Genomic DNA, 14373 nt, shown 5'->3' with positions numbered 1-14373 from the left:
ACTGTAGCATAAATTAGCATGAATCGGTTATCGGTTTTAAAAAAAGTGCGCCAAAAATCCTTATATCATCCATATCAACCCATTTTGCCCTGTGCATTTTGACTAATAAAAATTAAATAATTAAAAAAGAAGAAATGCAGAGTAAGGGATTTAAATTAATTAAATGTATTAATCTAAAAGATGAGAAACAACATTATAGCTTATTTTAAGCAATTTAATAGAAATGTTATATGAAAGTAAATAGTATTACTTTTATTATCAGATGGAACAAAGATTTCTTTTGTGTTTCTTTTAAAAACTAAACTTTCTTGTGGATTTAAAGTTTAAATTCCGCGGAAAGCAGTGGTTCTTTTGCTCCCACTGGTTCCTCGGAACCAGAACAATGCATCATAATCGGTCACTTTGCAATAAATATCGATATATCGCTAGCAGAACGGTAGGGTCCGATAGATAACAATGTTTAGAGAATTTTGGGTAAATATGTGATGATTTTAAACGACGCACAACAAACGAGCAACTAAACGAGCTGAAAACCGAGAGGTCAGCGCCAGGCGGCCCCAGGAGAGGTAATCCCAGAACCCAAAGAACCACAGATATGGCCAGTTACAACAGATCCATGGACTGCTGACGTTTTTGGTCTTTGCCCAGGACTAAGGTTGATAGTAATTATAGAACAATTAAAACCAACCTCGACCCCCCCGGGGGTTTGCCCTGGGACTTTTGCAGGTCGCGCGGAGGACCACGTCAACGCTTCGCGCTTTTAGAACCCAGAACCCAGAACCCAGAAAACAAAAACAAACACACCCACCCGCACACACACAGAATGTATTGCCTACAATGCCTGTTACCCGTATTACTGATACCGAAGCCCACGAATCCGGCCCTAATGGAGACCCACGTGATGTTCATAGTACTCTACCTGGTGGGGTTCTTCCTGGAGCGGAAGCCCTGCACCATCTGCAGCCTGGTGTTCCTCACAGCCATCTCACTGATATGCTACAGTGGCGTCGGCAACTGCATCTTCTGGGGCAATTGCGAGGGACACCAGTGTGAGAATGGCTAGAAGATCATATCTCCTTAGTATCCCCACATTAAAAAGAACCCCCCGTAGTCATAGTCAACGAAAGATACGAAGAAGTGCTAATAATAATAATAGCTACCTTATTATGGAATTACGTTCGCGTTGTTACAGCTTTACATCCTAGAGAACTAAAAAAGAAAATATGGGAAAAATCAGAAGAGCCTGCAGAGAGAAAGGATTAAAAGATAAAAGGATAACTTGACTAAATCGGTGAAATCAGTGATACAAGTGATGAGTGAGTCCGACCAGGAACAAAGATTGTATGTTTAGATCCATTATATTATTTCCGGCTCCGTGTTTGTTTCCTTCATAATGCTTTTGGTTATGAAATGTAATTGTGTGTTTTGTTTTTAAGGCTTAGACGAATTTAGTTTTAACGAGATAAAGCGCTACGAAACCATATTGTACATCACCCACCCAAAAACCCCTACCCTTAAAATCAAAAAATTACCCCCATCTAATCCAACTGTCAATGCAACTTACGATTTAGTCATAATATATTATATTATACAACATGTAATTGTAAAGAAAATTAAGGAAAACAAAAATCACTGCGCATCCTTGCTGAGCCAACGGATGCAGCTGACATCGGTTGTTTTTACCCTGTCTTGAGCACGTGCAAAATCTGTATATACAGCATACAACTTACACTGATCAAAATATATATTATATACATCAACTGTAAACGAGAGACAAGCACAAAATGTAAAAACGAGGAAAAGCGGGAGATTAAAACGTATACAAATAATAATGTTCGATTTTTGCGAATTTGTATGATTTGAGCGGTATCCAAAAAAAGGAAAAAAGAGTGGAGACGTATTAAAATAAAATTAAATGATGCTAATGTTCGAGGTATGTTTGTTTATATTGTTTTAAAGTGGGGATAGGTACCCACATCCTTTGCCACATCCAAATAAAACATTTCTTATTTTTGATTTCCAATTATCCACAATTTTATTCGCTTCAAAATGTGTGTGTGTATATAGTATATATATTTATATAAAATGTACAAATTTCTCTTTGCTGTCGTTGGTTTTGGAATTTGATTATATCAAGATCAAGATCAGATCAGCTTCAGCATCGTTCTTAATTTACTAACAACTACACAAGACAATTAATTAATTAAAAATACGATAATAATTTATGTACAAAAATTTCCATCGGATTTATTTGTGTGAATGTGAAAACAAAACTGTAGACAATTCAAAAAAACTGAAAGAAAAAAATACTGGGAAAACTTTCACGATTTTTTTCTCAGGAGAATATTTGTTGTTGTGTGTGGTTGTTGTTTTTGAAAATTATAGAAGAAGGCCAAAAGAGTTTGAAAGTAATGCTTAAAAGTTTTTGATTTTGTTTTGGTTTTTACATATTTTTTAAAGCTGCTTTAATATGAAAACAAATCGGGACGACTCGGTTACAATTCAATAGATTCCTCGGGTTGGGTTAGGGACATGATGACTCCTTCTCCTAGTTCTTCTCGTTCTATCCTCTCGTCGAGATTCGATTCGCACAGCAGCAATCACAGGCGTGGTCTTCTTGTTACTTAAACGGAACGAGGCTGAACGACTGTAAAGGAAAAATGGTATGGTTTCATTTTAAAAACTGCTTTGGAAATATAAAAAATGGTCTTGTGCTACCATAGATTTCTTGCTCATTTTAGTTTGGCAATAACTTGTCCTCAAGTTAATTACATTTGTCAGCATCAATTAATGGTCTATTAATTCCTGAATCTGGTTTTAAACGCAATTCAAGTTTTTAGAATATCTCCGAATAAAAAATGTGACAAGATGAGAGAATGTATATACTTTGAGACTGGAAATCAAGACTCTAAATTGTAAAATTGATTGATCAATATTTATGGGATTCATTACATTTATGAAGATACATTTATGGTTTATTCATTAATTATTCCGAGTTGATGCGTAGTAAGGTGTCGAATGCATTTTACGATTATAAATCATTTTTTTATCATTCGATTTCAGACTTGTTAAATCCAAATTATTTTAAAATCTTAAATACTTTTAACCCTTTATACATAGGGTTTTACATTTATAACCAGCCAAGGATGTTAATTAAATATTTCACATACGTATATATTTTCTGATATTGATACTAACTAATTCTTGTTTATAAAAAAATAATGATGTGATAAGAAATCGAATATTGGCTGTGGCATTTTCAAGGACTAACAGAAATTAATTTGCATCTTCATAATAATCCGAAAACAGCTTATCCGAAGAACAAAGAAAAGTTCCCTAGAACAAGTACTCACAGTGAGGTCGCTGGGACTCCTCGGGGACAGCGGCTCCTCCCTCCATGGCCTGCATCATGGGCACGGGGATGCGGACGGGCTGGGCCAGGCTGCGGCCGTAGACCATGCGTCCGAAGGGCAGCTGCTGGGGCTGGTCGGGCATGGGCGGGGTCATGGTGTCACGTGGCTGCTCCGGCAGGGGCTGCAGGATCAAGCGCTGGATGCGGATCGTGGGCACCTGCTGTTCCGGCTGCTGCTGCTGCTCCTGGCTGACCTCCTGGTGCTGCTCCTGCTCCTGCTGATGCTGTTCAGGCTGGACGGTCTGCTGCTGCTGCTGCTGCTGGTTGCCAGTGGTTTGGGCCTCGGTGGTGGCCTGTTCGCCGGAGCTGGAGACATCCTCCTCACTGGCCTCATTGGACTCGGCACCCTCCTCGGCGGCCAGGCGGCGCAGCTCGTCGGTGATGCGATCCTCGGCCATGCGCTGGATGTTCTTCAGGTCCTCGGCGGTGATGCCCACACGCTGCAGGGCCATGCCGAAGGGCATGGGCTGGATCTGGATCTGGGGGGTATCACGCTGTTCCTGGCGCTGCTGCATCTCCTGACGCTGCTGCATCTCCTGGCGGTGCTGCATCTCCTGGCGCTGCTGCATCTCCTGACGCTGCTGCATCTCCTGGCGCTGCTGCATCTCCTGGCGTTGCTGCATCTCCTGGCGATGCATCTCACGGAAGGGGATCTGGACGGGCACATCGTCGGCCACATGGATCTCGCGGAAGGGGATCTGCTGCATGTGAATGCGCACGGTCTGGACCTTGGGCATCTGCGCCTCCTCGGAGGACTCCATGCGCGGAGCCTGCATCACCTGCGGCGGCATGGGAGGACGCATGGGCAGCTGCTGGAATGGAGGCGGCAGCTGGCGGATGATGATGGGTCCCTGCTGCTGCTGCTGCTGGTGGGGCAACTGCTGGTGCATCTGCATGGCCGGGGGCATCATTCGCTGTGGCATGTGGGTCAATGGCATCTGGTCGGGAATGCGACCAAAGGGAATGGGCACACGCTGGAAGGGAATGAACATGGGCCTCAGTGGCTCGCCATCCTCATCGGAATCCTCTTCCTCCTGCTCCCGCTGGCGCTTGGCCTCTTTCTCCTCCTTGTCCTTTTCGTCGCCGCCGTCACAGAAGATCGAGATACGCTCGCCGGTGATGCGGGCCTTCTTGGGATCCGTGGTCAGGTTGACTCCGAAGGGCAGGGCCACCGTCTTCGAGGGCGAGTCGACAATCTCCTCGGCGTGCTTGCGCTCCACCACACAGTTCATGCGAGATCTGCAAGGATTGAGTGGGATTTTATAAACATTAGAGATCACTGGGCATGGTATATCTTATATGTAAGCCTTACTTCTTGTTGTTGCGCAGAATGGCGGCAGCCAGGTCACTCAAGTCCAGCTCGAGCGGCATCTTGCCGGGGTACTTCTGCAGCTCATCGGTCTCATCGCTGTCGGAGTAGGAGTTGTCCTTGTCGGAGTGCTCCTCGGCAGTCTGGGTGGCCTCGGCCTTGCGGCTCTCTGGCTCCAGGTTCTGCAATTCGGAGTCATCGGTGGATCCAGCAGCTCCGCCCAGGAGGGGCTCAGCACGGGGAAGTTCCTAGAAAAATTAGGAATAAGAAAAATAATGTTAGATACCTTTAGAACTCGTTAAAAAATGTAATTACTGTAAAAGGCTTCCAGAATATCTTTCATCTATTATTCGATATTATCTCAAATTCTAATAAGACCCATATAAATGATTGCCAGTAGAGAAAGAGCATGCAAAGACATGTTGGCATTTTGTATGCTGTGTGTGTGTTGGCAGAGCTCCGGCAGAGAAAATGGGTTAGCCCAAGGGCTGTATGCGCTGTTTCCGCCGTTGACCACTTATCTAAATCAGTAAATGAATCACTATAAAAATTATAACATTTTTTATTTGTCCTCTACTTTGGGCACCATATCTACAAAAATCTTTAAGTTATTATTTGCTTACGTCATTTTCTTAACCAAGTTCAATTAGAGTACCAATTTTCAGTCTTGAATCATCTTGTGTGCTTTGATAACCCTCAATTTCCCATCGTTTTGTCGCAAAATTGACAAAGTTGTTTTGGAGCCCTCAACTGAGAAACCGAGTGTCTGCTTTGAAGTTTGTTTTCGTTATTTTCTTGACTAGTTTTTGCTGGGTTTTCAGCCAACTCTTCGTGCTCGAAACAATGAGGGGCTCAGACCAGGGGTATAGACCCGACCCGGTGGCAGTCAGCGCAGTCAATTGCCCGGCGGAGATGTGACCCCAACCTACATACGACCGAAAACACAAAAAGTAAAATGCCATCGGAATAAACTTGTTGTTGCTGCGGCTCGAGAAGTCTAAACAAAACAGCGAAACGGCTGCGAAATTACATAATCGCCGAGTCGAACAAATGGTTATATCTGAGCTTGGATCGTGGCTGGGCTAAAAATCCATGCCCGGCCGCAATGGCCACAGAAATAAACAAACGAAAAATAAATTTAAATTATATGCGACTCATTAATGCCGAGCCACGAACGAGGGGGAGTTGGGCGGAGCCAAAGCGGGATAGGGGTATATTTGGATAATGCTTTATATATCCGGTTTGTGGATGGCTTATTTTGCAGGTCACCGTGTACTTGACAAAAGAGGTTGACATTGAAAAGAGACGAGTTCGCTTCGGATTTCCTCTATGGATGAGTTATGTATTTAGTTTTAAAGACTCTCCAATGATTCTTAAAACAGGAAGTTTGAAAAATTTTGTTTTTATTTGCCATTCACTTTTAGAAGTGATATTAGGGAAACAATTTTATCTGGGAGAATAAAGTCTTCTTTAACCCAAAGATAGGTTAAATTAATCTTAAGAATTTAATCCTCTGGTTCTCAAGAATTCACGGTAACTAAAGAATCGATTTTCTTATAAAACCAATCTTAAGAAAAAGTGCTAGGGGTAAAAAAAAGGAAGAAGGGAAGAATGACCCTCACAATCTGAAAATCCCATTGCTCTAAAGAATTCGCGGTCATTAATAATAGGCAAAAAGAAAATACTACTTATTTAACGTTTGTTTTGTTAAAAATCAAAATGTACACATTTTATAATCATTTTTAAATCAGAATCAAAAGGGTGCCAGGTTTTAAAATTATTTTTATAAGTGTTATGACAATTAAACTATTCCCAATTTTAAAAGATATTTCTTTGTGTGTAAAATGTAGGTAAATTTCCACAGCTTCTCAGAAAAGCCGCACATCTCCATCAAAAACCCGTCTATATGCAAAATGGACCAAAAACTGAGTCAAACCTGAGTCATGTGCTCTCCAGGCCAGGTGACACACAATCCGTAAATTTCACTTTAAAATCATATGTGTAAGAGAAAAACAGCAAGAAAAAAAGGTAAAAACAGAAAAACTGAAATCGAAACCAAACCCAACCAGTTTAGCAAACAAGTTCGCTTGATTTGATTGTTTGCTTTTCGCATTCGTAGTTGATTTTCAAGGCCAGGCGCGTCTGGAGATAAGATCTATTATAATACAATGAGAACATTTGTCTGCCCCTAATTTGTTTATTGCGCGAGGGACATGTGGGGAATGGACTCTCGAATCGACTCGAGTCGCATTAAGATGACAATTAAATGATTACAAATTGAACGCTCGGTGTGCAATTAAAATGACAGACAGCCGTCCAAAGTCAGACGGTAGGCATTTAATTTGCAAAACTTTTATTTATAGCCCCCGACTGACTGACGCACGTCAGTCGCCGGCTGCAATTGTAATTCTAGAGGCGGCCCCACGGCAATTTCTTTAGGGAAATCATCCATAAAAAAAATCCCATTTGCCCCAGCCAGCATAATAAGTTTTTCTCCATCTCCGTCGCAAAGTGCCAAACCATTTTGCACAACAGCAGATAAATTATATTTACCTATATGTGCTGCCTGTCTGTATGTCGTCGGCACATTACATAATCGTCAGGCCAAAAAGCATTTGCTTTGTCAAAAAAAAAACAAAAAAAACAAACAAACTGAAGAAAAAACGAAAGACTCAAGCGCGCAACTTGCCTTAAATGGCAAACAGTCAACGGCAATGGCCAAAACCAAAACCAAAACCAAATCCACAATGGAACTCCGGTCTTCGGTCTTTGGTCTTCGGTCTCTCAGCCTCAGTGGCTGATGGCTTTTGGCTGGATGCTTGGGATGTTTGCCTGAAAGGTTGTTCAGTTGCTTATTTTTGGTTGGTATTTGGTACCAATCGGCGCCAGCCGGCAAAAGAAACCCAAAAAAAAAAAGAGAAATAAAACGAAAAATGACAGCAAAATTGCATTATGGCCCGGCTGTTGCAAGCGATGGCCACGTGAGAAGATCTTCATCAGGAGGAGATCTTAACTCAAAACGGAGGTGTATGAAATTGCATTTTTGGAGGTGGGGGATTTATTAACTCCATTTGGAGATTCTGGGAAAAACCCATTAAGGCGGAGAGGTTTTTAAAAGAAAGGGCATTGACTTCTTTAAATATTTGTCGGAATCAAAAATGTTCCTTTCAAAGAAAGTTATGACATCGATGCCGATAAAATCTCTAGAAATTTCCTGTGAGTCAACCAACTCTTTATTGATTTTATTAAATCCCAGCTTAAAGATTAATGTATTCAATTTACCTTTTTTTTCATAAATTATAAAATCTTAGTGGCCTCATTAAATATTCTTAGGAAAAAAAAGGGTAACTTTAAACGAAAGTTAAGAAAAACAAGAGAATAAAGTCATCATTCATATTTTGGGAGTCCAAAAGCCATTGTAAACTTAATATACCAAAGTAACACACATATTTTGATTAAAAATGGCATTTTTCGTATAAAAATAAAATCGGTATTAATTTCTTGGGAGAGTATAAGCCATTTCATTTACCGATGATTGAAAATTATTAAATTCAAATCACTACTCATTTCTATAAGCCATTATTAGGTTATTAAAAATCTATATGTAATCTTTAACTACCGTATTAATTGACATATTAAAATTGAAATTGCTTTTTTCCATTAAATAAAAATGTATTTTACTGTACTCTGTTTTTTTTTTAAGTTTAGAGCAAACAATGGTTCATTAAAATGGCTTTGCTTTACAATTATTGGCAGCTTTCACTCTTATCCATTAAATCGCAGCACAATCAAATTAATTGAGCTCATATATTCCAATAATGAGCCTTTATAAAAAGGTGTATTTTTTTTAGAGGGTTTGGCTTTTTTGGGTGTACAGTGATCACATAACAATTCAGTTGCATTGGGAAAAAATCACTTTCACGATTTTTCCGACCATCTCTAGAGGCAGCTGCTCTTTCAGCTGATGATCTCTGGCATTTTGGATGCAACAGCTAAAACAGCAGCAACATCTGCAACAATTGCTGCGCCCACGCCCGCTTGAGTGGATTTGTGTTGTATGTGAGTATCTTTGTATGTGGCTTGCAACATGTTTTTTTTTTCTACTACTACTGAATGCTGCTTTCACTTTGTCTGGCATTTGATTCGCAATTGTTTGCTCTCTGGTTATTATGTCGCAAGCTCCAAAAGCCAACTCCACCATTTTGGTGTCCACTTAAGCGTCAAATTATGGGAATTTCGCTTGATTGAATTTATCCGTTGCATTCGTTCATTCATTTCGTTTACATAAGCAATCTGCACATCGGGTTGAATAACCTGATCACTGATCACTGATCACTTATAAGCTACTTATACGGTATGCATAATTTGTTTCATTTTGCACTTTCCATATCGGCTAATTGAATATTGATGACACGAATGCAAATGATCATTAAATTTGAATTATGCTCTTTGCCCAGTCATCCAATCATCAATCAGCCTTTTTATATCCATAGTTTTATGGTGTGTCTATAAAGCTGTTTTTCTATAATTTTTTTTATAATGGCCATTTGGTTTTGGTTACATGCGTGCAATTTCTCAAGGAAGCAAACAATTGAATACTATTTTTTAGCTATTACATGTGAATATGCGAAATTGCTTGAGAGGTGCTTATTCAATCACTTTTGATTGAATTGCCAGTTATGTGGCAAGATTTGGTATATAAAAAATGTCTAGGAAACGTTTAATTTTTAATAATTGTCTCTGTGACTTACAGCCAATTTAAATGTGAGGTAAATTGATTAACTTGTCAGTTTTTTAATTTATATGTGATATTTATAAATAAAACAATTTAAACTGCGAAAAACACATTTGAAATCAGTACAAGGCCCTTAAAATTTTTAGTAATAACCATATAAACAGTTTACTTTTCTCTCTAAACGAAAATTCTGCAAAACAAGAAGCTAATATACCCTAAATAAATATATCACATATCATATTTCGTGTATAAACACACCCCATACAGTGCCTGTCACAAGTCTGCGATCCCATGAAACTAATAGCGCGCGGAGTCAACAACATTTCTGGGGAAATTACACCGATCCACACGAACGGCGAATATTTTTTCGGCTATCACAGATAATATATATGTATACCTACATTTTCCGGTAATTATATTTAATTTGGCTTAATATTTTTTCTCCTTTTTTGGGAGTTTACTCCAATCTGTGGCGTGTGCAGTCAAACGATGCGAACCATTATTACCCAACTATATAATTTTGAGGCCCAGAGTACGAACACGATACTAAACTGCCATAGCAAGGGATCATTGAGGCACAACGGAGTGTACAGATTGTATAGATTGGTATATCAATTTCGATGTATATAGTGACTTACCTTGCCCACCTGCTGCAGAGTCTCGAGCATTAGCTCCTTTTCCAGCACCGAATCGAGGGCCTGAACCTGATCGCAGGAGGCCTTGGCCTGCAGATAGGACGAGGCCAGGATGAAGGATCCCAGGATGAAAGACGAAATGATGATGGTGAAGGCGGTGATCTTGGCAATTTTCACCGAATTCGCCTGGCGCTTGTAGGCCTGGAAAATACAGAAAATACTTTTAGTTATGTTATGCTATTTTTCATGCAGATGTTATAATAATTTATTTGTGTGTTTTGCAATTTAATATTTCTACGTGCTGTTTTGTCTTTGACCTCTTTGTGTGTCGGTTTTTTTTTTGGGGGTCAGGTAAAAGCTACGACCTTACTCTACAAAATACTCTTTAACGTGGTCAAGCACGTTTTCCCCTTCAAAATTTTGAAGTTGCAGAGAATTTTTATGAAAAGTGCAATAAGAGTTTGTTTGTGACTTGGAAACTATATACAAGAAATTTGAAAAGGGCCGTGCAATTTGTGTTATCAATGGGTTTTAGGGGGTTATAAAATCTTTCCAGGTGAAAGAGGTGACTCGACAATAGTCGTTAAAAAGCTGAAAAGTCAGCCAAAAGTTGGGACCTGAGGTAATAAACAATAAGTGATTGTTAAACGCATTTAAGTTTTTTGGCAAGTGTTCATAAAAACTGCCTTAATCGACTTAACTGCGTCTTAGATCATCGCAAATATTTGCTTTGCCAGCGGAGTTATGCCGTGACTAATGTGTTTAAGGTGCAAAAATTTACAAGTGGATGCAAAAAGCCGCAGCACTAGGAATATCCACTCTATGCCATATATGTATATGTGAATTCCGCATTTGGGATCTTCGGTTGCATAACAGGAAACCCACTGCAAAATTGAGGAAATGGCAAGCCCAAGAGAAAACTGAAGACGTAGAGTCGGAAAAGTGTGGGTGCAGTCAGGTGAGGCGGCTTTTTCTCGGTTATATCTATATCTATATCTTTTTTTGTTTCTCGAAAAGTGTGCAATGTGTGTGTTTTTTTGCTGTTAACACCTTTACGTGCGTGGCTGGCGTGGCCCCAAAATGCAGTTGCGAAAGTGAATTGTGAGTGAGCTACGATCGGAGTGAGTGATCATCATTATCATCATCAACACCAGGCAAAGTGAAGTGGAAGTGAATGGATCGCCTTTACTCTACTCTACTTGATGAGGTTTTAATTTTTTGTTCAGTTTTTTTTAGTGCAGACAAAAGACTTGAGCGACAAACCTGATGATTAAAGTTAAAAAATCCCATCTGTGGTTCGTTTTGAGTGTTGTTTTTGTGTGGTGGCGAGTGCGGGGGAATAGAGAAAATTTCATATTGTCAATCACGGTTTCGGGTTCGGTTTGGGTTTTGGGTTTTGGTTTTTTGCATTCACATTTTTTCAACCCCACGAAAGAAAAACGATTTTTGTGGTTTTTGTTTCGAGTGTTAAAAAAGAAAAGTACATAAAAACAAGTAAAGACAAAAAGTTAATGAGATTTTACTGCATCTGTGTGGGGTCACTTAATAATACTTGAGGTAAAAAACCAGCCAACACTTATGACTTAAAGGTAAATAATGCACAAAAGGGAAAGCTTTTGGCCAAGGGTCGATTTGTGAAGGCTAAGACAGAGCTACTGACGTATTGAGTAGCCTATTGATTGATGGACTTAGTTATTAGAAAGGTCAAAACCAAGTCAATGACTTGGATTAAATTAAAAAAGGTAATTTATTATTTATTATCAGCGTATCAAAACAGTATAGTAAATAATAATAATGATAATTACTTTTACTGATTTACTGATTTTTAAGGCTTTGCGTTTTATGTCTAATGGTCTTTATTATGGCTTGGTTTACAGTCATTAGGATCCATTAAAAGCGTTTAAAATGCTACAAAAACATCTGGTAATTATACAAATATTTTTTCTTTTTTCAAAAACAGTGCATCCAAAATGTTATTACACTTTTTTATCAATACCTTATACAATTTTTTTTAATCTTCCATCTTCACTTGTAATTCCTCGACCAATCATGTTTTTTTTTACTGGGGGCTTATAAAAGTGGGCACTTCAATTGAGCCTGTTAGATAACTATTCGCTTTCACTGTGCCGCTGGTAAGGCGATAATAATAATAATGGGAGGGGAAAACCCTCGCGTGAATGGTACCGCGCAAATCATTTTATGGCTGATGCGGATGCTGACGTTTGAATGCCAAATGCAAAATGTACGGTGCAATTTATGCAAATTTTTAATTTAACTTAGCCCACACATACAGAAATACGGCCAGAGATCTAATAATTTTCCTTATATATATATGGCATGACAGGGAAAACAAGTTGAACGAGTCAAAGTACCATATAGATATGGTGTTTGTTTAGGGTTTGCGTTATTAGCGTGTCGTGACTACAGCATTAGAGCTCCCCGAGATTCGGATTGAGGCGGATTTCTATTTGTCCAACCATATCGGATACACAGATCCATTCACACCTTCGTCGAGAAAAATGTGTATATCTTGTATCTTGCAGATACGAACGACTATGGACTATCCCAGTCTCAGGGAAATGTCAGGCCGCAGAAAAATTGTCAAAGCCGCTCACGTTTCATGCGATTCCCTCTCTCGGGGCTGTCAGACAATAATAATTTTTAAAATTGCACATTAATGGGGGGGATTGGGTATTTTGCAAATTGCTTATGCATGCAATGCAGACTGATTTGGTGAAAATGCAGCTCACGTTTGCAGCTGCGTGCAGAAAAAATAAGGTCCGCATTGCGCATACGCTCTGTGGTCCGCCAGCGGATGCAATAAGTCAAAGGGTGACCCTGGCATTTTCTAACCCACTTGGCTGCTGGCCAATCAAAGCTCGGCGGGTCAGCTAAACTCAGATATATAATATAGTAACTGCGCAGACTGAAAATCTAGATCATTCGGGTGTTTTTTCTTTACTAATGCATCATAAAATCTGAACTCAAACTGAAGTTTAATAATTAAAAATATTTTTAATATATTTAACGATCTATAAAATAAATACGCTCTGTATAAGCTTGAGGAACTCATTTTTATCTAAAATCTAAGGCTTGAAATCTAAAACCTGTGGAAAGGATTATTAAGGTATTTTTTCTTTGAAAGTATATCATAAAATAAAAGATTATAGTGTCAGTTTCTAACCGAATTTAAAAAAAGAATATATTTGTTAAGATAATAAACAAAACAGGCACTATTTAAAATTTAAAAACCGTTTCTAATCAAAATACTCATATTTTTTAAATATTTTTCCTGCGCATTAAGTTTTCTCGGTGCAAAACCGTAATTACCCCCATTAATAGCCGCACAAAATGTGGAATGTACTTATAATTAGTTTCGCCATTTGTCACACACAAAGAGAGTGGGTCTAACCTAATACAGGCTTCACTGTACTCACCGGTGGCGGTTCGCTGGCGGTGCTGTAGACCTCGCTAGCCGCATAGTCAGGCTTCATTTGCACGGTAGCCATCGAGACAGTATCCTTCTCAGTCATCTATAGCACTACAAAATATTGGGATACAATCGGTTAACTCTCAGGAACTGGAAATCCGTTCAGCTAGAAATCCAAGCAAGGATAACTGATGGTATTTTAATTTTCTGGCACAGTTTTCTACACTTTCTTTCATCACTTTTCACTTGCTTTAGTTTTATTTCTTCTTCAAGCCTCTTGGCTTTACTTGGTTTTCTTCACTTACATAGAGGATTTTCCAAAAGTTCGACAAAAAGTAAAAGGAATTGGTTGTACGGTTGTTTTTTTTTTGTTGGTTTGAAAAAGTTGCCTGACCAACTTTTCAGCAGGGGGAATTTTCAGGCCTCTGGAAACTTTGGAATACTACGTCTTTGTTGTACGACTGCCACTCGCCGTCTGAAGCCACAAACGCGTTTCGTTTCAGATTTACCAGATTTAAAACTTTTTTCAAGCCGACTGCGACTGCGGCAGAGCGATCTCGTCTCTCACACACACCAATGCACTGGGAGGGACAGAGACAGCTGCCCGATCCACACGAAACGAAAACACGAACGAAAAACAAAAGTTAAACTAAATAAAAAAATAAAAATAAACCATCAGTAACACATTCAAGCTGGCTGGCTGGCTTACTAATACAGTCGCGCTTTATTCATGAGAGTTTGGGTACAGTAGTCACTCGTGAATTGCACTGGTAATAAAATGTAGTAATAATCTACACGACATCGTATGAAATAGGAAAGTTTTGATTTACATTTTGATTTTTATAATAAATT

The 14373-nt window shown here is 39.3% G+C and overlaps 2 protein-coding genes across 3 annotated transcripts; one reads left to right on the top strand and one right to left on the bottom strand.

Annotated features, from left to right (window-relative positions):
* The first annotated feature begins 424 nt into the window (after positions 1 to 424).
* On the top strand, positions 425 to 1934 carry LOC119555659 (bladder cancer-associated protein). The gene is made up of 2 exons (XM_037867242.1): positions 425 to 566; positions 727 to 1934. The coding sequence occupies exon 2, from the start codon at positions 824 to 826 to the stop codon at positions 1061 to 1063; it is 240 nt and encodes a 79-aa protein (XP_037723170.1). The 5' UTR covers positions 425 to 566; positions 727 to 823; the 3' UTR covers positions 1064 to 1934.
* A 120-nt stretch (positions 1935 to 2054) lies between these two features.
* LOC119555658 (putative uncharacterized protein DDB_G0271606) lies at positions 2055 to 14012 on the bottom strand. 2 transcript variants are annotated; one of them, XM_037867239.1, is made up of 7 exons: positions 13827 to 14012; positions 13529 to 13632; positions 11355 to 11381; positions 10095 to 10292; positions 4725 to 4969; positions 3354 to 4651; positions 2055 to 2647 (listed from the first exon to the last, which is right to left on the bottom strand). In XM_037867239.1, the coding sequence occupies exons 2-7, from the start codon at positions 13622 to 13624 to the stop codon at positions 2625 to 2627; spliced, it is 1887 nt and encodes a 628-aa protein (XP_037723167.1). In that variant the 5' UTR covers positions 13625 to 13632; positions 13827 to 14012; the 3' UTR covers positions 2055 to 2624. The 2 variants fall into 2 exon arrangements, with proteins under 2 accessions (XP_037723167.1, XP_037723168.1); XM_037867240.1 differs by lacking the exon at positions 11355 to 11381 and having other exon boundaries at positions 13827 to 14011.
* Positions 14013 to 14373: the final 361 nt, after the last annotated feature.

The sequence above is a fragment of the Drosophila subpulchrella genome, chromosome 3L, assembly GCF_014743375.2.
Source record: "Drosophila subpulchrella strain 33 F10 #4 breed RU33 chromosome 3L, RU_Dsub_v1.1 Primary Assembly, whole genome shotgun sequence".
Taxonomy (NCBI): domain Eukaryota; kingdom Metazoa; phylum Arthropoda; class Insecta; order Diptera; family Drosophilidae; genus Drosophila; species Drosophila subpulchrella.
This window is presented reverse-complemented; position numbering and strand designations above follow the sequence as displayed.

Excerpts from the sequence above, each read along its gene's own strand:
- LOC119555659 (XM_037867242.1), top strand. The coding sequence starts at position 824 with ATGTATTGCCTACAATGCCTGTTACCCGTATTACTGATACCGAAGCCC.
- LOC119555658 (XM_037867239.1), bottom strand. The coding sequence starts at position 13,624 with ATGACTGAGAAGGATACTGTCTCGATGGCTACCGTGCAAATGAAGCCT. Across the intron at positions 11,382-13,528 it reads CCGCCAGCGAACCGCCACCG|ATGGGATTTTTTAACTTTAA; the intron begins GTGAGTACAGTG and ends AACGAACCACAG. Across the intron at positions 4,652-4,724 it reads ATTCTGCGCAACAACAAGAA|ATCTCGCATGAACTGTGTGG; the intron begins GTAAGGCTTACA and ends CAATCCTTGCAG.